The sequence below is a fragment of the Asterias amurensis genome, chromosome 2 (genome assembly GCF_032118995.1).
Source record: "Asterias amurensis chromosome 2, ASM3211899v1".
Taxonomy (NCBI): domain Eukaryota; kingdom Metazoa; phylum Echinodermata; class Asteroidea; order Forcipulatida; family Asteriidae; genus Asterias; species Asterias amurensis.
In genome coordinates this window covers 27,751,073-27,772,835 of record NC_092649.1, presented here as the reverse complement: position 1 = coordinate 27,772,835, position 21,763 = coordinate 27,751,073, and the positions used below count along the sequence as shown (strand labels likewise).

The 21,763-nt window shown below is 36.8% G+C and overlaps 2 protein-coding genes across 4 annotated transcripts in view; one reads left to right on the top strand and one right to left on the bottom strand.

The window, feature by feature from the left end:
* Positions 1–5,545, top strand: part of LOC139954534 (glutamate receptor-interacting protein 1-like) — a 40,592-nt gene extending 35,047 nt beyond the window's left edge. For both annotated transcript variants that reach the window (XM_071954378.1, XM_071954377.1), the window contains exon 19: positions 124–5,545. In XM_071954378.1, coding sequence (XP_071810479.1) covers positions 124–339 — 216 coding nt within the window. In that variant the 3' untranslated portion in view covers positions 340–5,545. The remainder of the gene's footprint in view (positions 1–123) is intronic.
* A 245-nt stretch (positions 5,546–5,790) lies between these two features.
* On the bottom strand, positions 5,791–21,196 carry LOC139954525 (ninjurin-1-like). Of its 2 annotated transcripts, none has more exons than XM_071954366.1 (2): positions 20,969–21,196; positions 5,791–14,121 (listed from the first exon to the last, which is right to left on the bottom strand). In XM_071954366.1, exons 1-2 carry the CDS (start codon positions 21,068–21,070, stop codon positions 13,777–13,779), a joined length of 447 nt encoding a protein of 148 aa, XP_071810467.1. In that variant the 5' UTR covers positions 21,071–21,196; the 3' UTR covers positions 5,791–13,776. The 2 variants fall into 2 exon arrangements, with proteins under 2 accessions (XP_071810467.1, XP_071810468.1); XM_071954367.1 differs by lacking the exon at positions 20,969–21,196 and adding an exon at positions 18,694–18,975.
* Between the last annotated feature and the right edge of the window lie 567 nt (positions 21,197–21,763).

Sequence of the window (21,763 nt, the reverse complement as noted above, 5' to 3'; positions counted from 1 at the left end):
TTGTGCTAGAGTCTGAGTCAAAGATGCTGTGATAGTAAAGGTTTAACAATGATCAAATGTAGCATTTGAACTGGCCTCTCTCTCTTTCTATACTTTTTAAATTTTTGGTGTTTTTATTTATAGATAAACCAAACAAGAACACGAGATTTTGACTGCTGCATGGTGGTACCCTTGATAGCGGAATCTGGTAACCAGCTTGAGCTTGGACTCAGTCGAACTCCTCTCACCAACGGAAATCACCTACGACCCCCAGCCGGTATGGAAAACCAATGGATGGGGCAAGATAATGGGGCAATGCAGCAGGGTCCTCAGGAAAACAGCAAGCAACACAGCATGTAAAACATGTCCTAAACTAAGCCTGGGCAACTAGTAAAATTTACTACTCCACTAGTCGCGCCTAAAATAGTTGTGACTTCCGACACTAGTCGGGACTTCCTTTTAACTCCTAAGATGCAATGTGGCATATTGTTTGCTGCAGGCATAATATAGCAACATTCGTGCTGAAAAGATTGAAGCACTGATGTCTGGTTGTGTTTCATAAGTGAATTATGTTGTCGTCGATATCAATGTTGGTTCATCAAGCAGTTAGTCCCGACTATTTTTGTAGTAGTCGTGGCAGCACGATTTATCAAGTAGTTGAATAACGGTAGTCGTGACTCGACTAAGCAATCAACAGTCGCGACTTCGACATGAGTCACATTAGTGGCCCAGGCTTAGCCCTAACTCCTTGAAGTGGAATGGACAGTAGAGGGCGCAATTCAGTATCCACCATAGTTTTTGCTGTATTATGTTTAATAATGATGGACTTGTTTAAGAAAATGTCTTTTCATGTATAAAAGTTAATGGTTTAATGATGCTGTAGGATTGAATACAAAACCATCATGTGAGGATTGGAATTTTGGTTTCTCTGGTCTGGCCAAAAGCTGTGGAGAGCTTTCAGATAATTTTTGGTTGAATAAAGACAAATTTACTGGGGCAGGATTTGAACCTGCGACCTCCGTACTAACATGCTGGCGCTTTTGAGCCATTTTGTTAGCCGTTCAGAAGTTCAGGACCAGAGAAATGTGACTAAATCCTCCTTGGCTTGTATTTAAGTCCTGCCATAAAAAAATAAAATAAATCATGATTAAATGTAATCGTCATGTCTTTTTTTTCGAAACCTTTTGTAATTATGTAAAACAATTTTTTTGTACAGTAAACATAAAGAAATTGTAATAAGTTTCATTGTATTTTGTAAAGACTTCATAACTTAATTTTTGTTATTTAATAACAGTCTCAGTATTTTGTTTAGTCTTTCACTGGTTTTATGTGAAGTGTTGTTTATTGAATGTCATGATGTAGTAGACTTGTCCTTTATGCATCGATCAATTACAACTGCAAATGTGCAGCCGAATGTCGGACACATTTTGGCAGTTGGTAGCTGGCTGCATTTGCGTATTTTGGAAGTTGCGGCACGAGTGCTCTCTCCTTTAGGGGGCATAGGCGTAGACATAGACGCACGTCTGCCACAAAATAAGGCTGGGTTTAAATCAAGCGACTACAGCTATGGCTAGTGCTGTTTTCTACTTGTTCTTGGATTGTCTATGTTCTATTTGTAGTGGAAAACATTTAGTAAGGCTTCGTTCGAATCAAGCAGCTTCAGTTATTTCTGTTGGCAGTAGCACCAACAGTGAGCAGGTTCGAATGTGCCCATGGTAAACTAAAGGATGACAGTTTTGACTCTAATCTAGGCTGGTCGACCCTTGGTTGGCTACTGTGGTCCACCAATTGGTACCAGCCTCAGGACCATGGTTTCTCCTGTGGTCTCGCTAGCCTGCTCCATTCTAACATGTGTAAGGCGCAAAAGGGAAACAGTGACACTATAGCGAAAAGGCGGAATGGAATCCTCAGACTTTCAAATGAGTCCTATGAGTGAATGCGTCACTGCGCATGTACGATGCTGGTGAGTGGTAAATCACGGATCGACTAAATATTCCCACTCGAGTTTGCTCCTGGCTGAAGAATAGGCCATGTCAGTGATGAAGCCGTAGCCACTGCTGAATCCACAATGTTCATGGCCTAAAACTCACATCAAGCATGCACCATAAAATGTGAAGAGCGCCATCTTGTGACCTATTCCTTCATAATTAATTTTTGTGGAATTGAAAGACTTGTCTTTCCTGAAATTTCAAAGATGGCAACTTTATTTTTTGATCGACATTTAAGACTGATTTTACATAACATTTCAGTGCAATATTATGTTGTTGGTAAACTTTATATTTATCAGGTTGCATATCAATTAATCAGGGTGTAATTAAGAGTCTTGTTTTATTGCTTGAGAAAGTTTCCCTACACAGTCAAGGAAATGTGTGACAAAATCAGCATTGTTGAGCTTTGTGTTAGTCTTTGAGTCAAGGAGCAATGTTAGTCTAAGCTAGTGTACTCTAGGCCCTATAGGTTTTTTACCAAGTACCGTCACGTAGCAGTTATTTACAAGAGTCTCAGTAAATATTAAGGACTTGATTTCAAGTCTAGCTTTGTGTTTGGGTGCAACATAAAACATCTAATGGTTGGCAATTCTCTGGTCAATGGTTATTTTCATTTTAATGGGCACCAAGGCAATGACTTTTGTAAATCTTGACAACAGGAGACTTTTGGAGATATGCTAGGTGTGGGCAGTCTCCATTGTTATGGAAATGTGCGCTTGCTCAGAATGATTGAAAGTTACCTTGTCTGTCTGCTGCCACCTACGTTTGGGATGTTTCTATTTATTGGCTTCTTGTTATAGAATGTTGTGGCCGAACGCATTGAACCCTAGTTCTGGCGGCCAAGTCAAAGGTATGGGTTCAAATCCCTGTCACAGGAATTGTGTCCTTGGGCAAGCCATTTAACTGCAATTGCTTTGTTCTCATCTTCTGGCAGTAAATGTGTGAGAAGTTATTGATGTAAAATGACTATCAACACACATGCCCATTTGGTTTCCGGTGCTGCATACTCCTAAGGAGTCAAGATAGTTTTTAGGAAAGCTTAGGGCCTCTGAACAGAGGGAGTAATATTGTAAGGCACTTGGAGGGTCTTGAAAAAGTACATATGTAATAAATACAAAATACTTTTATAAAGTTTTCCACGAAACTGATCACTTTTCTGTCCAAACTGAACAAAAGAGAAAGCTTTTGGATATTTTTACCATGGAGTTTAATTAAGTTACAAAACAAACAGAAAGCAGTGGATATCTAATCTAAAAACTTTGCTAGTCATCCCCAATTGTTTTGTTTCTGGTTAACCAGTGATGAGCAACTTTATTTCCTCATGAATCCTGAATCTGTGACGCTTATTCTTGATATTTTCATTACACTACATGTTTTTTATATTGAGTTGTTCAACAAATATTGTGCTTAACTGTATCCTACTGAAAGCACGGTTTCATTTTCTCTTTTCTGTGAACATGATATATGCATATACACTGCACTTAGGGAAGTTAATTGTCAGCTGTTTTTCGCAAATAATCATGCGAGTTTATTCGCAACCATCATATCAACTATACATCATCCTATATTTAAGGTTACCCCCGGCCCCCCCCCCAAAAAAAACCCCCAAAAAAACAACCAAAAAACAACCCAAGACAAGAAGATAAAGTATCAAATAGTTTCTGCATTATACTTTAAGTTGTCCAAACAAAGGTTGCATTTAAGTCAAAATATCTTTGACAATTCAAAATCGTTCATTATTTATATATTTATTTATTTATTTATTTGTGCACCTCCAAGCACAAATTTGAAGCAGTTCAGTTAGCTGAACTGTTACCATGCTTGGAATTAAACCACCCACGAAGATGAGACTAATGTGTTTGCCTGACAGTGAAACTGTTGAGCCTTACTTTTTCCCATCATGGCATTGTCATTGCCTTGAATCAGATATTAAGCCACAAGATGTTGTTTTAATGCAGCTCGCTGGTGCATGTAATGACTGTGCATTGGATTGTGAAACTTTACAAATTAAAAACCTCTTGAACCAAGACTAAGGATTTACATAGTAGTAGGCTAGTAGTGGCTGGTATTCATGTAGGTGGAGGCCACTATGTGGTGTGGATTGAGTGGTTACCAGCTAAATGTCAGTCACCATTGGCAAATTAAGAATTTGCATATTAGTAGACTGACCACCAAGTTCAAGGTCATGTTGTATATTGAAGGAATCGGATCAGGGTTATGCCAAAAGCACTAAAGGCACTGGACACCTTTGGTAATTGTCAAAGACCAGTCTTCTCACTTGGTGTATCTCAACTTATGCATAAAATTAACAAACCTGTGGAAATTTGAGCTCAATTGGTTTTCAAAATTGCGAAAGAATAATGTTGAAAAAACACCCTTGTCGCACAAGTTTTGTGCTTTCAGATGCCTAGAATTCGAGATCTCAGCAGAGGTCTCGAATTTACTTACTTCGAATTACTTCCTTCTCAAAAACTATGTTACTTCAGAGGGAGCCGTTTCTCACAATGTTTTTAACCAAGTTAGTGTTATGCTAACAATTATTTTGAGTAATTACCAATAGTGTCCAGTGCCTTTAACCGATGGTATCTGAACTCTGTTTTTCCTAATGATTGGTTGCTCGATATGTAAACAATAAAGGAGGATATGAAACTGTGCATGGTGGAAAACGAACTAGAACTAAAGGTTTTGTGGTCACTCTGTGTACAAAATCTCATGGGTTATGGTTTTAAACGGAAAACATTGGTAGATAACCGGTAGAGTAACATTTCATTACTTTCATCAATTTGCATCAAGTAGCTTTTAGATTTCAGTGATAAATGTAATGCAAAGTTCATGTGGCATGGCCCTGCTGTAATAGGTTTGACCCCCCCCCCACAAGGGAAAACAAAACAATCCCCCAAACAAGAACCCACACATTGTGAATTAGAAATTCTATGAAAATATTTTCTCAATAAGCAGGCCATTAAGTACTCAAACTTCCTGAGGTTTTGCCAGATTACTACTCCATATGCTATCCAACAATAGTGTATAACTTGTGAGCATTTCCCCTGTTGTGCATAGTTAATGTCCAGTAAGAGCCATTGTTGATATGCTGTACCAATAAAAAATAGTATTTTTTTTTGTAAAACTGATAAATTGTAAATGAAATGATGTAACATATGATAATATCCAACAAGTAATTTATATTTCTCTGGTGCTATTAATTTTGTTCACTTAATACAGACAAGAAGTTAAACATGGGGTTTCAGTTGATATGTAGCAAATAGATTTTTGGAAAATGAGTGCAAGTTGAACCTGTGCAAATTTGTTTATAATTTGATGGGTTATGAATTGCACAATATTGTTACTATTTGAGGTTTTGTTTTGTCTCAAAATCAGCGTGTTTTTGTCTCAACATTAGCACGGGGTTATACAAATAGTGTTACAGCACCTGTGTCATGTTGTAAATACTTGTAAAATTTATTTGTGATTATTATTTTGATCTAATTTATTTTGTTATACCAAATCAGATGCATGGATATGTAAAACAAACAAAAAATACCATAGAGGGAATAAATGTACCATCAATATACTTCAAATTTCATGTGTATTCTTTTGATTTTTGAAACATTAAAAATTATAGACACATATTCTTATCGACCCCCCGGAACTCCCCCGGGAGACTGCTACATTAGGGCTACATAGCTCAGTTAGTATAGCCCTGGCACATTATAATCCGGAGGTCACAGTTTAAGTCCCGCTGTAGTAAACTTTTCTTTGTTCAACACCAAAATATCAGGAAATTAGACAGAACAAACTATTCTTTTGTTTCAAATTGTTATTTTATAATTTATTCAAGCAATTTCTATTTAATCTGACAACCATAAATACCTTTAAAAACATCTCAATTGAAATAACAATGATAACTTTTCTATCAAATTGATATTAAAATAAATAAAATATACAATTAATCTTTGAAAAGTAAACGGGCAAGCCTTCAAGTTATCTGTACTGTGAGAATGCTCGGACGTGACTAAAATGACAGTTTAATAATTTAGCATCGAACAGCTATCCAAATGATTCAACACTACTTTCAACACACTGTGTCAAATCATATATAAAAACAAATAAACAAACAAACGGTACATAAAAAGCAGATGGCACAAGGGTGTGAGTCATCTACAATTGTTGAAAAACAATTAAACTCCAAATCAATAAAATATTACACATTTTTTATGACCTTTAGCATGGAAACAAACAAACAGCCTGCTTGCTCCTCGTGTGAACGCTTATCTCTTTATCTATATTCAAGTATTAAATCAATGCAAAAAGTGTGTACTCTTTCATAAATAAGTTAATAAAAGTAACTAAAAGAGTGTTAGAGGAACAATTCAATGGCAGTTCTAAGATTGTTTTTAAAGTGCATGTCCATAGACAATCTATGGAGTTTTGTTCTCCCAAATTCATACAACGCTGGGGGAAGAAATGTCGCCACGATATTGTACACCACTGAAAATGAGGTTGTCATTTTCGGTTCTTATTGATTTGTGTGTTAAGTGAAACCAAGATGATTGTTATCTAATAAATATTCTACAACTTAGCAAGCCACAAATAATCCATATTATGTACATTTAATTACATGCACTACTGATATTGTAGACTAGGGGCGTAGCAAAGGCATTTTTTTGGCGGAGGATGCATGGTATAAAGTTTGCCACCTCACCAATATTCTCCATTATTTGAAGACCGACTATTGTGCCGATAAAGCAGAACCCCACTGTATTCAATACTGTTGAAAGCAACAAACCCTTTTTCTTTTATACAAATAAGCGCGCATGAAGGAAAAACAATGATTTGGTCAACAAACAAAGACATACGGTTTCATCTGCATGATTTAACATTAATCATTTGGCAACCAAGGCTTGAAAGTCTGACAACTTCTGGAGAGTGGTTGCCCCTGGTTGTTCGCCCCCCCCCCCCCCCATTGTAAATCAGTAATAACTAGTCTTAAAAACTCTCATGTCACAAATACCACATCATACATGAACTTCACTTAAAATCAATTTTTCCATGCACATAAAAATACAAGTATTACAGAAATTTAGAGACCAAAATAATGACATGTACGAATCACATCATATGATTTACTGAGTAGTTAATGCTAACAACGTCAATCAATGGCACAACATTCAAAAATTTATTTTACAACGGCAAGTTTTAATATTTAAAAAATACATTTTTTTTTCATTAGCTGGAAGGATTGCAAAGCGTGGCTGGCTGGCTGGCTGTGTGGGTTGGTGGTCTAAGATTAATACTGTGTAAATTGTTACTAAAAAGGAACTAAATTCTAAAAAAATAAAACCTGAAGAACGCAGTGTGAACAATTTCTCTTCTGCGGGACTTTTTTGTTGGATCATCATTCTCTTGGTTCTATTTGTACATTCTTTAGTACAACCGTATTACTTTCCTCTCGTTTGATAAGCCATTTGCATGTTAGATTTGAATATTGTCTGGTACAATGACATGCTTGATCATAAGTCACCACTTAAATTTGACTATCAATACAGTTGCTATGTCACCTGATTAGGAGCAAGCTTTTCGGGAACGTAAAAGACCGTGATTAACCTTACGTTACAGTTCTGAATGGATGTGTCTATATGGCATAAATGGTACCAGTGGAGATTGTTAATGTATGCAAGGGCTTGCCCCAAACCACAGGCCGAACCATTTGACACAACAACTGTCTCAATAGTCCAATAGCCGGAGAATTCAAATGTAAGCAATACATAGTGACCAAGCAAGTCATTGTACCATTCTACCAGACATTATTCGAATCTAACAAGCAAACGGATTATAAGCCAATGTTGTCCAAACCGAGGCTGGGAGGGAGAACCAGTCTGGCCCCTAATGAATATGAGATGGATGAACATTGCTTGACAAAGGGGATAGACCATGGTGGTAGCACACTAATGATCTAAATTAAAATTGTACAGCTCTGGATTGAAGACAGATTTGATACAAATTTCAATAAATAAACAGACACCAGTTTTGTTGTAAGCATTGTACATGTATACTAACCCCATGTTTGAGTTACTGTCTTCGGCTATGGCTGAAATATCTATGGCTGTAATGGCAAAAGCCGTAGCTGTTTGTTTTGAGCTTAGCTTTGTGTACCAATGATGTAACTTTTAGTAAAAAGAGAAAAAAGATAAAACCTCGTTTCCGCAAGATAACGTCACTTTAAGATGTAAAATAAATACTCTAAATTCCACATCGTTGGCTTTGTTTACATTATCTCTAAATTCTTCCTAATTTTGGACGCAAAAAAAAGAACTTCTTTCAAAAAGAAGCACATTCATTTCAGTTTTCAATCTTTGGTCTCTAATTATAAAAATCCTTCGTTTGGGTGAAAAAAGGGGAAATTTCCACTAGTACTATATAAAATATACTGATTTTACAAAATCTGCTTTAGCTGCTGAATACACATTAAGATACTTTATTCTAGCAAGTAAAGGCCTCAATTTCAGACTGCATAAATAATTTTATAAGTTTCCTGTCCGTGCAAGAAAACTGTGAATGATTCAGAATTCTCCTCTAAATTTGTCTTTGTTCACACAGTCAGTTTCCCAGTATACTTAACTTACAGTTCACACCAACAATGGTAATTTTGGTCAATTTCTAAATTTGAAAATATGGAATTACACTATTATTTACCATCTCTAGCTTGGGTCAACTCATAAAGTATCTTGTCCTTTATTTACACCTATTTCCTTATCGTTATACAAAAAATAGTGGAATGCCTGACGTTTCGACCCTAGTAGAGTCTTTCTCGAAGGTTCAAGAAAGACTCTGCTAGGGTGGAAACATCAGGCCTCCACAAATTGCATTTAAACCATAGGTCCTTTTGGTTAGTTTGTGTTTGCAACAGCTTATTCTATTTTCTCATGTACAATACAACTTAACATTTCACAATACCCATGACCGTTTATAATCACATCTGTTGCATGCACTTCTCATTTAGGTTTCTATTTCTAAAAATATGACTACATGTATATCCGTGATCATGCCTCCACTAGATAACACCCTCCATGCTTCAAAACTTCATTCTTATCTAAAAATGACTATAAATATTGCACAAAATCATATTTGAACTTCACTATCATTTTCGTCTTGGCAGTCCATACACGCATGCAACTTACAATTTCATGAACTTTCTACGTACAGTGTAGTGCATGCATCGCATCTTTACAAATAATGTTCACAGTACTGGTGTTGTTAGCTTTTTGATGACGTTAATAGCAATGCAAATATTTAACTTTCTTTGGTACTCTTGTTCAGTATACTAAATAAATAAAACTCTCAACAACTATCGTGGTTGAAACATTGGGCGATTAATTTTTACTGCGCCACTCTGTTTCTTGTGTCAGGTCACACCAGTTATGGTAGCAGTTTTTTTGAGGCCAGCCATAAAAACAAATTAGTGACAGATTTTTTACAGTCAGTAGGTCAGGTTATCCGGTGCCTATTGCAATATGGTTTTTGACTTATGATGGCTGTATAACTAGGTCGTTAAGTTGGTGAGGAGAATTTAGTTAAAACTATTATCAAGGAAATTGTGTAGCGTGTGTGACAACCTAAACACTCAGTCAGTAAACAAGACTTGTAAACTCATGACAGCACAAATCTTGTTTTCAGTTCTTCCCACTTCCTTATTTAGTATTCCATGATGCTACCCAGCCCTTGTTGAATCTGTACTATTCAATACACCATTGCGTACGAATGAAGCCACTTGGCTACGGCTATGCCTGTTAACTACAGCAACAGGGCTTTTCAGCAATCTGCATATAGCCACAGCCGAAGCAGTTACATGTACAGTCTACTCGCGTTATAACAAGATCCCTGGGACTGGTCAAACCACCTCTTATAGAGAGGAACATTGTTATAAGAGGACAGCAAAACAAAGAAACCTACAGCAGAAATGAGATTCTGTACTTTAGAGTGTACTCTTTATAAGCAGAACCTCTTGTTAACAGTGCTTTTTATTACAAGAGCCAACTGTAGTTCAGACCTAAGCCTTAATTCTCCACTCTAATAATTTGGTCAAACCGAACCCACCCCCGTATTTCCTGTGCTGATAGTGGGTGTCAGGCAAATTTCATTGAGTAATTTTCTTTGTCCCGTGACATAACCCAGCAAGTGCCATCCTTATACCCCCATTGATTGGTGCAGGTGGCAAGGGTAGTAGTTGGTAGCACGAGTGTGTGAGGATATGACACATTGAATAACATGTCCCTTAACATTGGTTGCCTAGTGGGTCACACGGTGTCATCACGCCCCCCTGAGACTAACAGCACCGCGTGACCTTTATGAACTTCTGATACCAGCGTGTTGCGATCAAAAGTAGTTCAGAAAGTAACGGTTCAACTTCAAAACAAGCCGATCCCCCCAAAAGTGGATAATTGCTGTTTGTGATTAGAAGAAAAGAATGGTTCGGATAAGTGTGCTTGTCTATATGGGAAATGGCAGTGTGTTATTCAACTGAGGTTTTCCTCATGTTTAATTTGAGCCACGTTTTAAAAAAACCTTCTCTTTTTTTGGTTTCTTTGCATTCACTTCCACTTTGTGAGTTCTCAACTTCCAATTAGGTTTAGGACTTTGGATACGTTACTTCTCCAAGTAATATTTTTACCTTCAATGAAATCTAAACCTTGCCTGTAAACATTCTATTAATATCAAGGGCATTGCTAGATCCAGTGAAGCAGTACCTTCATTAAAGGCAGTGGACACTATAGGTAATTGTCAAAGACCAGTCTTCTCACTTGTTGTATCTCAACATATGCATAAAATAACAAACCTGTGAAAATTTGAGCTCAATCGGTCATCGAACTTCCAAGATAATAATGAAAGATCTAAACTTGAGGTCTCGAAATCAAATTCGTGGAAAATTTCTTCTCTCTCGAAAACTATGGCACTTCAGAGGGAGCCATTTCTCACAACGTTTTATACCATCAACCTCTCCCCATTACTGGTCACCAAGAAAGGTTTTATGCTTAAAATTATTTTGAGAATAGTGTCCACTGCCTTTAAATGAACAAAATGTTGATAAACATAAATCAGACTGAAAATATTATTTAAAAAAGTGTTTTAGTTTCAAACGTTATCATGTACAAATACATAGTGTTTGTTGAGTTGTTTGTATTTGGATCCATCCTAATACTGTCAGATTGGCATAATTAGGCTACAGAACTGTTGTTAGAAAACCATTGCTTGTAACTCCAAAACTCTAGTCACACATATCTCAGTACATATTACAAATACAAGAAAAATCATGTAAAAAATATAATATAGGTGTATTAAATACTACATAATAATTACATAGACTCAATAAATAACTTTCTAAAATTATTTAACAAATTGAATAAAATTTATCGATTACACACTAAAACAGACAGATTTTTTTGAAAACAACTTCAATGTATAAGTACTACGTAATTCTGATATGGTCCGAGGATAACTTTCTCTCAAGGCCCAAACTATAAAAATCAAATCCAAAAATCAACCAAGCTAGATCAACAATATGGAAAAGTATTTAAAGCTACAGTCAGAGTACCCAAGTAGGACTGGAGACAGATTAATTAAGGTCACAGATGAACAGGGTCCACTATTAGTTAATCTTGGGTACCAGACCATCCAGGGGCCTTTAACGTTGGGCTGGACGGAAGGATATACATGTAAGCAAGGGATGGAATGGACAAAACAAGCTTTCCTTTGTGTCTGTGTGGTATTTTTTTTCATCTGCAAGGATTTTACACAAGTACTTAGTAGTACAAAGCACTTCCAAAATAGTAAACATTTGAGCTAGCTTAAAGGATTTAGGCTTACTAATACACTGCCTACATATGTGAAAATCAGATTTTGTTCCATCAGATTTTGTTCCATGTTGCATCAGTGTTTCTTTCAATACACAAGTATGCAACTGTTCAGCGGATTTCCTCTTTTTCTTTTCAAAACAGTGCCATAGAAATCTTTAAAACACTGTACACAAGTAAAGTGTGATCGGTCATTTCCTTTTGGTTTTTTTGTCTAAGGCATGAAGAGTTCTCATCGGACAGACCAAGCTATTTTCTGGCCCTTAGAAAAAACAATAAAACACTCTCTGAGATCTGCCCCTTTTAGATAGATATGTGGATTTGTCCAATTTAGGATATCAATGAATATGAGTCCCCAAGCTCTACAGAGATTTACCATGGAGTTTTCTGTGGATGGACCAGTGTGCACTATGCCCAATTTCATAGAGGTGCTTAAGCAACAAATATTGCATGGCAATTATCTGTTTCAGCAGAAACGATAAGGATACCAGTCACAATGTACATTTGAAATGGTTGTTTGGCTGGTAAACCTCATCCTGGTAAGCAACATTTGATTGTGCTTAGCTACTTTTTTCCGAAGGCCTTTGCTCTATGGCTTTCCTTTAGTGTCCTTACTCTATGCTCTATGCTCTGCAGAGATTCACCAACAAAGCAAGGCAGTATCCAAGGCAGGGTGTATATAAACCTTGGTTGGAGCTTTAAACTGATGAATGAACAACACAAGTCACACCCCACTGAATTCAATTAAGAGTGCTGGACAATAACTGCACTACTTAACTGTTATTTTTAAAAACCCTGATACTCTTTCCATAAAAAAAAATAATTCTATCCCATCATCAAAGGACTTGTTGATTCCCAGAATTATGTATTCAATCACCCATGACCGATTCAGTGCAATGCCCTGGTTGGAGGACCCTGGTTCTTCATGGGTCAGTGAGTCTCCCTTTCTGGTCAGTTTACCCATCTGGACAACACCCTTAACAGACAACAGTATGTCTAGGTATGCAAAGCTTTCCCCCACAGCCTCTCAAGGAGAACAGTGTGACTTGATGTCAACCATCCACATATGCCACACCTTATTGTTGAAGGTGCTTTACAAAGATGAATAGATTCTATCAAATTAAACTACAGAGCAGGGATTATGCACATGCCATTTACTAACCAAGGAACCAAACTGGCTGTGAAATAACACGCTTTTCAATCAATTACGACATGCATTTCTGATCATTGTCATAGAGTTTAAGTGATGTCCGCGCATTAAGGAATTGCCTACTGAAAAAAACACCCTCAAGCACAGTGGCAACATGAACATGGTGCTGGGAGGTGTAATGCACTTTTAGCCTTGCTGCATCTAGATGGTAAAATACCATACCAGCCTAATTATGTACAGAGGACATAGGTCTGAACCTCTGACAAAAATAGCATGTTGAAGAAAATTTCACTAGGGACTTGGACAGTCCTTTCACACAAAGTGCAATTTATAAAAAGTTACGACAATGCTAAAATAAAGCAAGAGACCCCAGTTAAATTGCTCTCATGTGAAAAGGGCCTATGAAAAGGGTGAATGAGTAAACATATCATCGTGCATATTCATACCAGGTTGTAGAATAACAAGCAAAGAAATCAAACCATTCACTGGTTTTGTTTATATTGATTTTGATGGATTCAACAGTACACAGTTGGTTGAGGAAGGCAAATTCTTGGCTTGGGGTTAAAGTGTAAAGGTTTGAGTATTAAGTTGTCATGTCGAGTTGAGCTGGATATAAAAGAGATTCTCTGACCAACTGCCAAGGGAGATAGGGTTACATAGGTGCCCTAATTTCATAATGACTACACAGAAGTCACTGTGTCATTAACTGAAGCCAAATCTAATAATTGATAACCCTGTAAAACAAAAATACCCGTGCCTTATAACCTGCCACTCTGATGGACTTCCTGCCACGATTGCCTTCCTCTACAGATCAGCTCTGAAGGCCGAACGCCGCGATGAAAATATTGATGACCACGATGGTGAACACCAACCCCGTGGTCCAGTTGTTGATGCGGTCCAGACGCCGTTGACGGTAGACATCGCTGAGATTGTCGCGCCCGAGGAAGAGAAGGAAGACACCGGTGATGAGCTGCAGCGTGATGGAGATAACGATGAGGGCGGTGACGAAGCGGAAGAATCGAAACTCTTCGCCCACGCTGACAAGGCTCTTGAGTTGGGAGGCATTGGCCATAAGCAAGGCGACAGCAAGAAATCCCTCACATACAGTCTTCTTTGTTGCATATATGTTGTAGTCTATAGCACGTGGAGCAGGATTCTAGGAAAAATATAAAGAAATAAATCTGATGTTATACCTCCCAGGGAATGATTTGGCATCGCAAAATAAATACACTGAACTTTTACTTTGTTGTGCACACTGAATGCTAATAATACCGAGTAGCAAATGGTGATTTTGAGTACCAGCTTTATATACATTTTGTAGAGCATTTTGCTCTGCTGTAAAGGGAAATCTTCGCTGCCTCATGTAAAAGGTGTTTAAACAGAGGCTTTCCAAAAAGCCTGGGCTTAGGACAGTTTGATCAATACATGTTAATGCTAAAAATTAAAGTTTTAGTAATTAAAAATGGTGTCCAGTGCCTTTTCAGGACAAATATTATCAGTTAAGTTTGTTTTCTTATGCCTTTTCGACCGGATCGATCTGTTTATCCAAGTGTTTTATTTCAAGTAACATTTGTGGTTTTTCCAGGCTAAGGTTTCAACCATACTCCTCTCATCACCTTCTGCACAAATTTTCTTTTGAATTTTAACTTCATTGAGGCAGGAACTTGTGGTTTCTTTTCAAGCCTGTCTTTCCAAACCAGCATGCTCTGAGAATCTTCAGGAATTTGTTTTCTTTCTTAGTCTTTGTTATGGCAGGAACTTGTGGTTCAATTGGCAGGGCCTATAAGTCAGCTCCGACCAGAATACTCCCACAATGATCAGAATTTTGTCCGCCACTAAGTCAGTGGGGGAAGTGATTCTACAAAATGACAGTCCTGACAAAAGGCAATGCCTTGGATTGAATGTTCAACAGGATTTGGTTTATCACAGGGTCTGATTACAATTACGCTACCTTCCTGCTTCCGTAACCAGCTATCTTGGCTTAAAGACTGTTAACTTTTTTTAAAGGGCAGGTAAAAAAACTTTATTGTTTCCTCTGTTGTCATTCCTGCGTGAAGAACTAAGCATTGACAAGTTAAATCTAAATGATTCATTTTTAAATCTAGAAATGGATTGGTCCAAGCTGCAGTCCGTTTGATCCCTCCAAGTTGGAGTGTACCAGATTTATGTTTTACTTTAGAGTCCATTCAGGTTGGGCTTTGGGGATCATTTGGGACCTTGTCTTGTTTAGGTTTTTAAATTCTTGTCCTTGCCTCCTGTTTTTATGATGTTTTATGGGTGTTGTTTTTGCAACATTTTTGGATTTGCTTATATTAACTGTTGTGTGATTTTAGTAGCGTTTCAGCGCAATCTCCTTCCCAAGGGTCTGTTTGTACGCATCTTAAGAGGAAAGTTTGTCTACTTTTGTATAACCATGACAGCCCCTATCCAACTTGCAAAACAACCGTTCAGTACCAACTTTGATGCACAAAGAGAACATGTGATTAAGTTAACCAAAGCAAACGTAGAGGTCAACCCATAATTATTGTACCAGTAACTTGGCAGATATGTCATAAAGAACTAGCGTCAAAGTTAACAATTCAAAGACCTTCCTATTGGCTGGTATACAGGTTGGGGATCAATTATTTATATTAACTTTTTCAAATCAAGTCATGCAGCAAGTGTCAAGCTCTGGTGTTTCTGATCAGCAGAGTGTGGGTTCAAGAGTCGAGACACTTAGCCAATAGTGCTTCGTCCTTTGGCTGGGACGTAAAGCCATTGTGTAATGCACGTAAAGATCCCAGTGACACTTATCACTAAGAGACTAAGAGAAGGGGTTCGCCTGGTGTTCCTGGCAGAGGCTGCTGAATGCGCCGTAACACTACATAAATGGGTCTCAGAATTCATAATTTCAATATCCTATCTTTCTGAAAAAAGTGTATACTAAGCGCCTTGAGTACCTTATTGGTAGATACCTGCGCTTTATAAGACTTAAATATCTTAATATTATTAACTGTCAACACTACAAGCTATTAACAAGTCTCTATGGCTGTACTTGAGACGGTTCATGCCAACTTTACTTTTAGTTTCGGCAACTTGCCAGGTGGTATTTAGTGCCTTTTTACTTATTCCCAAGTAGGCAAAGTTCACTATAATAAAAAAAATGATTCATTCATCTATGGTGTTCGGAGAAGGCCATTTTGGTGATTATTTTTAGAGAGAGGCGGGTCCTTGGTGAAGCCCCTGGAGGTTCCTGACTGAATAATGTGTTTGTACCTCATCAAGAAACTTTACCCTCAAACTTTCTACTTTCATGCCCCCTCGACATTGCCTTGGTGCCTTTGAAATGATCCAGTGAAAATTTATGATTTCATCATAGGGTGCCCTCCACAAGGAGAAAATACATTGGTGCCTTTGCCCAGATGCATTATTTGAAATTGCAAAAACCAATCTGCTCATTTTGAAGGATTAACCTTTTTGAAACATTTGATAAAATGTTCACTAAGTCAAAACTATTGCCCTTACAACTAAGCATCTAGCCATTGCTTCGACATTCCACTCGAAGGAAAAATAACATTAACATAAAATCTGGGCGGAATTATTCCGAGAGCCAACTGTCGTATCCACTGCACGTCAGACTAAAAAACATGATTAGTAGAGATATATGAATAAATGCATCAATATATTTTTCTGAAGAACGCAGTCTGGCATTTGCAGTGACATCTCTACATCCAGATTATGTGGCCAATAAAAGCAGGATATTAGCAATTCATACAGCAGCAACTGCACATGTGTCAAGGAGTTAGAATAAATGAGATGTATTTGGTATTCGACTGATTATTTTTCTTGGCGTTGGTGATATTAACTCTAGGTTGCTTTCAAGGAGAATATTCTAAGTGGAAATTTCAGACAGAAATCAAGATGTTTGTCAATGTTTTGAAATCAATGAGTATCGAGGGATAGCATTGATAATTGCCACCAGTATCCACACTTTGTGTGACTCAACATAAACATGACATAAACCTGAACAAATTTAATCTCCTTAACTTGTGAATTTAAAACGGACAATTTCCAATTTGACCATTTTAATATCATGTACCTAAGTTATGTGCAAATCTATGAATCTTCTTTAAATTTTCAATTTGACCAATGTTGCATACACCCTTTTAAAACTCTCTTTGAATCTGAAAACATCAAATCTACACCTTATGGTAATTGTTTACTTGTTTACTGTTAAACTTTGAAAGAGCACTGTAAACAATTACTACTTAATTCTTGATGAACCAGACATTCTGAGAAAAGCCAAGATCCAACTCTCCATGCATTTTGTCGATTGTGAAACTGGTAATGATAGTTTATGCAAATTGTTTTTGTTATACTCTGAAATTCTAGGCTGGACTTTAATTTTCTTCTCATAAAAATGACCAACAAATAAATGTGCATTATTGCTGCACAAGCTTGTTAAAGTTATCTGACAAAGACAAACAGTCATAGACTAGAACAACTCTACTACAAAAAGCTTTTAGGAGAGACAGTGTTATTAATGGATAGAAAATCATTTTAAAGCAAGTGTTGAATTTTTGTCGCACCATTTGGAAATAATTCTCAACATGGAGAGGTCAAATCTGGCACTTGCCAATACCACAGTGATTTGCTTAGCATACTGTGGGAAGAACAAATAGCGCTGAAGTCCGTGATTATGATGAAACAAAATTCTTGCTGGAAATAAATATTGCATAGGGGAGTAGTAACAAACTTTGAAACGCAGTGAAATTACTTTAATTCCCTCCATATGGCAAATGTTTGAGCTTTGCTCTGGCGCATTTATTTTGAAGAATTTGAAGATATAAAATAACACAAAATGGGTTTATATATAATTTCAGTCATTGTGCGGATTGTTTTAAATAAATGAAATAAAATAAAACAACAGAGCTCTGCACTCTGTTCAACAAGTATGGCAATTCACACAATTCACTTTGTTAATAGAAAAACAAACATCAGATTTTAAAAATTAGCTTGCTTCAATCCAGGGAAAACATTATGAAGGTACTTTCTATTAGAATCCTTTCTTGTTTAGTGAAATAAAAACCCAAAAGAGTAAAAATTGGGCTCAACATCTTAATTAATACCAAACAATATTCCAATACCTTTCTTTTTAATCTCATCAGAATTCCCTTAAAAGCTAGTTGCTTTATTTGAAGCCTTCCAACAAAATGCATGTTTTTATTTATTTATTTGGCCTACTTGCTTTTCAATAACACTGTTTTACTCATTTCAGGTGAAGCCCATGTTTATTTTTTAAAGTAAATTAAGACTGACGGCATCTTGATTAAAAATGTGTTCATGTTTATTAATTTTGTGCATTATATAAAATAAACAATTATTGTTAATAGAACTCTGAATCCTTTTCAACCAATATTGCTTATAAATCTCACCTGAATATTATTATTATAAACGTGAATTATCAATTATGACATTGATGAATAACACAACTACCATATAACACCTGCTGAATTTTAACTATAACAAACTCATAATTCTAATAATTCATGCACCATCAATGTAATATCAAGATCAAGCACAGTCTGATTTATGAATATTAATACAATTTCTAGCCATTGTGCTGGATATTATTTAAATAAGCGCTGTGCAAAAATAAAATATGCTGTCATTTAGCTACACGCAGGCAAGAATGCAAAGCAAAAAAAAAAAAAGGATCAATGTAAGATGAGTTAAGTCCTTTTACTACCTCCATCAGCATCACTTGTGTAGCCATCTGAAGATACCAGCCTTGAAATCACAGTGTAATCATCAGCTAGCTTAGACTGTTTCAGCTCACTGTGAATCCATCGTTCTCATAATAATCATAGTCCTTAAGGAACCCCCAAAATACTGGGAGCTAGTAGAAGCTCGGGATGATCCTTATATGCATATCATTTATGCATCAAGAAGTAAAGTCTTAATTGCAAACCAAAATGTGCTTCCAGTGTGCGCTGTCGAGTGTCAAGCACACGCAGTAGAATTTCCACTGGTGTCGGGACAAAGGTTGAAGGCATATGAATGAGGGTTGGTCCAATATGCTTTGTGTCTTCATTTACTGCTATTTACTATAGTCCCAGCCCCCCCGGCTGCAGCTACCATTTACCGCGTGTGGACCCTATGGGTGGGTGTGTCTTAGTGCAGCCCGCTGGTTCGCAAGTGAATAATTTGGATGGCTAATCAGATTATCTGGCATGAAATTGTACATTTTGTATTTGATTTAATGGAGGAAAGTATGTCATGCGTATGAATTGGCCTCACGTAAACAATAATAAATTATGTTTATTTTACACACAACAAATATTTGTTTTCTTTATTTACACAGTACATTTTGTTTTCTGTGTACTGTAAATGAAATTAATTTACATGTATGATGAAAACAATAATTGCAATTAGTATTAAAAATGATACATAAATATATAAATAGTATTTGATTACAAAAACACAGATTGTTTTTGTATTGAGGTATGTGACATACAACCCTGCACAGTGAATGGAACGATCCAAATTAAACTCATTACCCATTGGTACTGAGTCCGATGTGAATAATTATGGATTGGTAGATCGGGACCTTTTTACAAAAGACAAAAAAAACCTTGGTATTGATTTTGTTGGTATAAATTTAGACTGGGACAGAGAGAATGGCTGGCAACACAAATAATGAATCTGAATCAATATACTGTGTAAAAAAAAAAAAAAAGAGAACACAAAATGTAGAAACTTTACAGCGACAGCGGGTGACTTGACCCTGAAGAAGTTTGTGGTCAATTCGTTAAGTACACAGTTATTAGCAAATTGATCCGATCATTCAGTTCTGTTAGGTTTGATTGATTGACTGTTCAACTAGACGGGACCTGGTCATGAGAGCTGGGCCCAATTTGTTAGTACCAAAAACTTGCTAAGCACATATAAAAGTATTGCTTAGCTGAACCAGTTACCAGCCACAATTACATTAAGTTGACACTTTTATGACTGGTGCCCCACTCAATTTTTGCAAAGCAAGGAAATTTGGCCAGCAGTATTTTCTGCTTAACAACTTTATGAAATTGGACTCGGGTCTCCGCTGTGTTTTCCCCCAATGATGCATTGGATACATTATGCATTCTTACTAATTGCTCTGACTAGAGTGATGTAGCGACATCAATGTTTAATGCTGATGTGATAAATGTTATGCATGCATTTAATGCGCATTATGATGGTGCGGCAATCTTGGTTTTTTTTCCCTGTTCAAATCAATGAAACCAAACTGAGGCAAGTGGGGCAATTAGTCTGGCCCCGTTGGACTAATTGGAACCAGTATTCAGTATGCTTATTGCACTCCAGGGAAAATTACAAATGTCCACTTTGCTTTTAAGGGAAGTTTCATCGTTGCATTTTTAAGAATGAACAATTATTTCTGTATTAAACCATGTTATTAAAATTACAATCCAATAGGCCAACATGTAAATAGACATTTGTAACCAGGGTTCTCTCCAGCATTTTTCAAAGCTGTGGGTCATTGTGGACCATAAATTTTTCCCATGCCAGGCTGGCAGTGACAATGTACATAACTTTTTGAAAGGCACAGTCGTTTGGTTACTGTCAAAGACCAGTTTTCTCAACTGGTAAATCCCAACATATGCATAAAATAACAAACCTGTGAACATTTGGACTCAATAGGTCATTGAAATTCCAAGAGAAAAGAAAAATACCCTTGTTGCCTTACTTTATGTGCTTTCAGATTCCTAAAAAAAGGCTCCAGGTGAAGTCTCTTATTATTTGAGTTAGAAATTACCTCTTTCTCAAAAACTATGTTACCTATGTAGGAGCCATTTCTCACAAACAATGTTTTCTACTATCAATAGCTCTCCATTGCTCGTTACCAAGTAAGTTTTTATGCTAATAATTATTTCGAGTAATTATCAAAAGTGTCCAGTGCCTTTACAAATAAATTCTAAAATGAAATTATTCTCGGGCAGCTACAAAGTGATGTTTGCGATGCTTACCGATGGGACGGGAGTAGTTGGTACACTTGTGCAGTTTTCCATCTCCTGTTGTACAGGTTCATAGTTTCTGCGCACACTGCCTGGATGAACGATCATCGACATAGATCTTCCGCTGTTGATGAATGATCTTGACTGAGGACAAGGACGACTGGTCGAAGGTAGAGAATCAGTGAACGTTATGTTCGGAGTACCAGATGGATGGTTGGCGCTGATGATGAAAGGATTTTGTTCAGCATCGTTGAGTAGGTTGGCAGTGCTGCTGTTGTTGCCGCTGTCCCTAGCACTTCTCAGATCATCGCTGCTTGACAACGTCTGAATCAATTTTGCACTGTCTGATTCAACACTTGTCTGTGGAACCTGTGTAAAAAAAAAATATGTAAATAAGATATACTAACAAAAAAATTGTATGCAAAAAAATATGCCATCACAACAAACATGCAATCACAAAAACATTCTCAGCAACGTAACGTGTGCATAAATAAAGAAAAGAGAGAACACAGAAGAATGCAACTTTGATTTGCAACGAAGGTGTTTAAAGTGAAACTCAATACAACTAGATATGTAGACAACTTTCCAAAAGTACAAACAACCCCAAAAACTTCAAAACACTTCTGATAATATTTGAAATGTCAAGTTTATATTTGACACTTCTTTCAATAATGTTTATTATCACACTGAATTTCATTGAAGAAATCTGAAACCACTTAACTCCATTTTAGTAATGAGTGCCCTAATAAAGAATGGTGAGGAAAACGACCAAGCAGGTAGTAATATCACAATGACTGTAGAGGAGAT

Coding starts and splice junctions, on each gene's coding strand:
- LOC139954525 (XM_071954366.1), bottom strand. CDS start 21,070: ATGTCGATGATCGTTCATCCAGGCAGTGTGCGCAGAAACTATGAACCT. Junction 14,122..20,968: donor CAACTACTCCCGTCCCATCG/GTAAGCATCGCA, acceptor TATTTTTCCTAG/AATCCTGCTCCACGTGCTAT.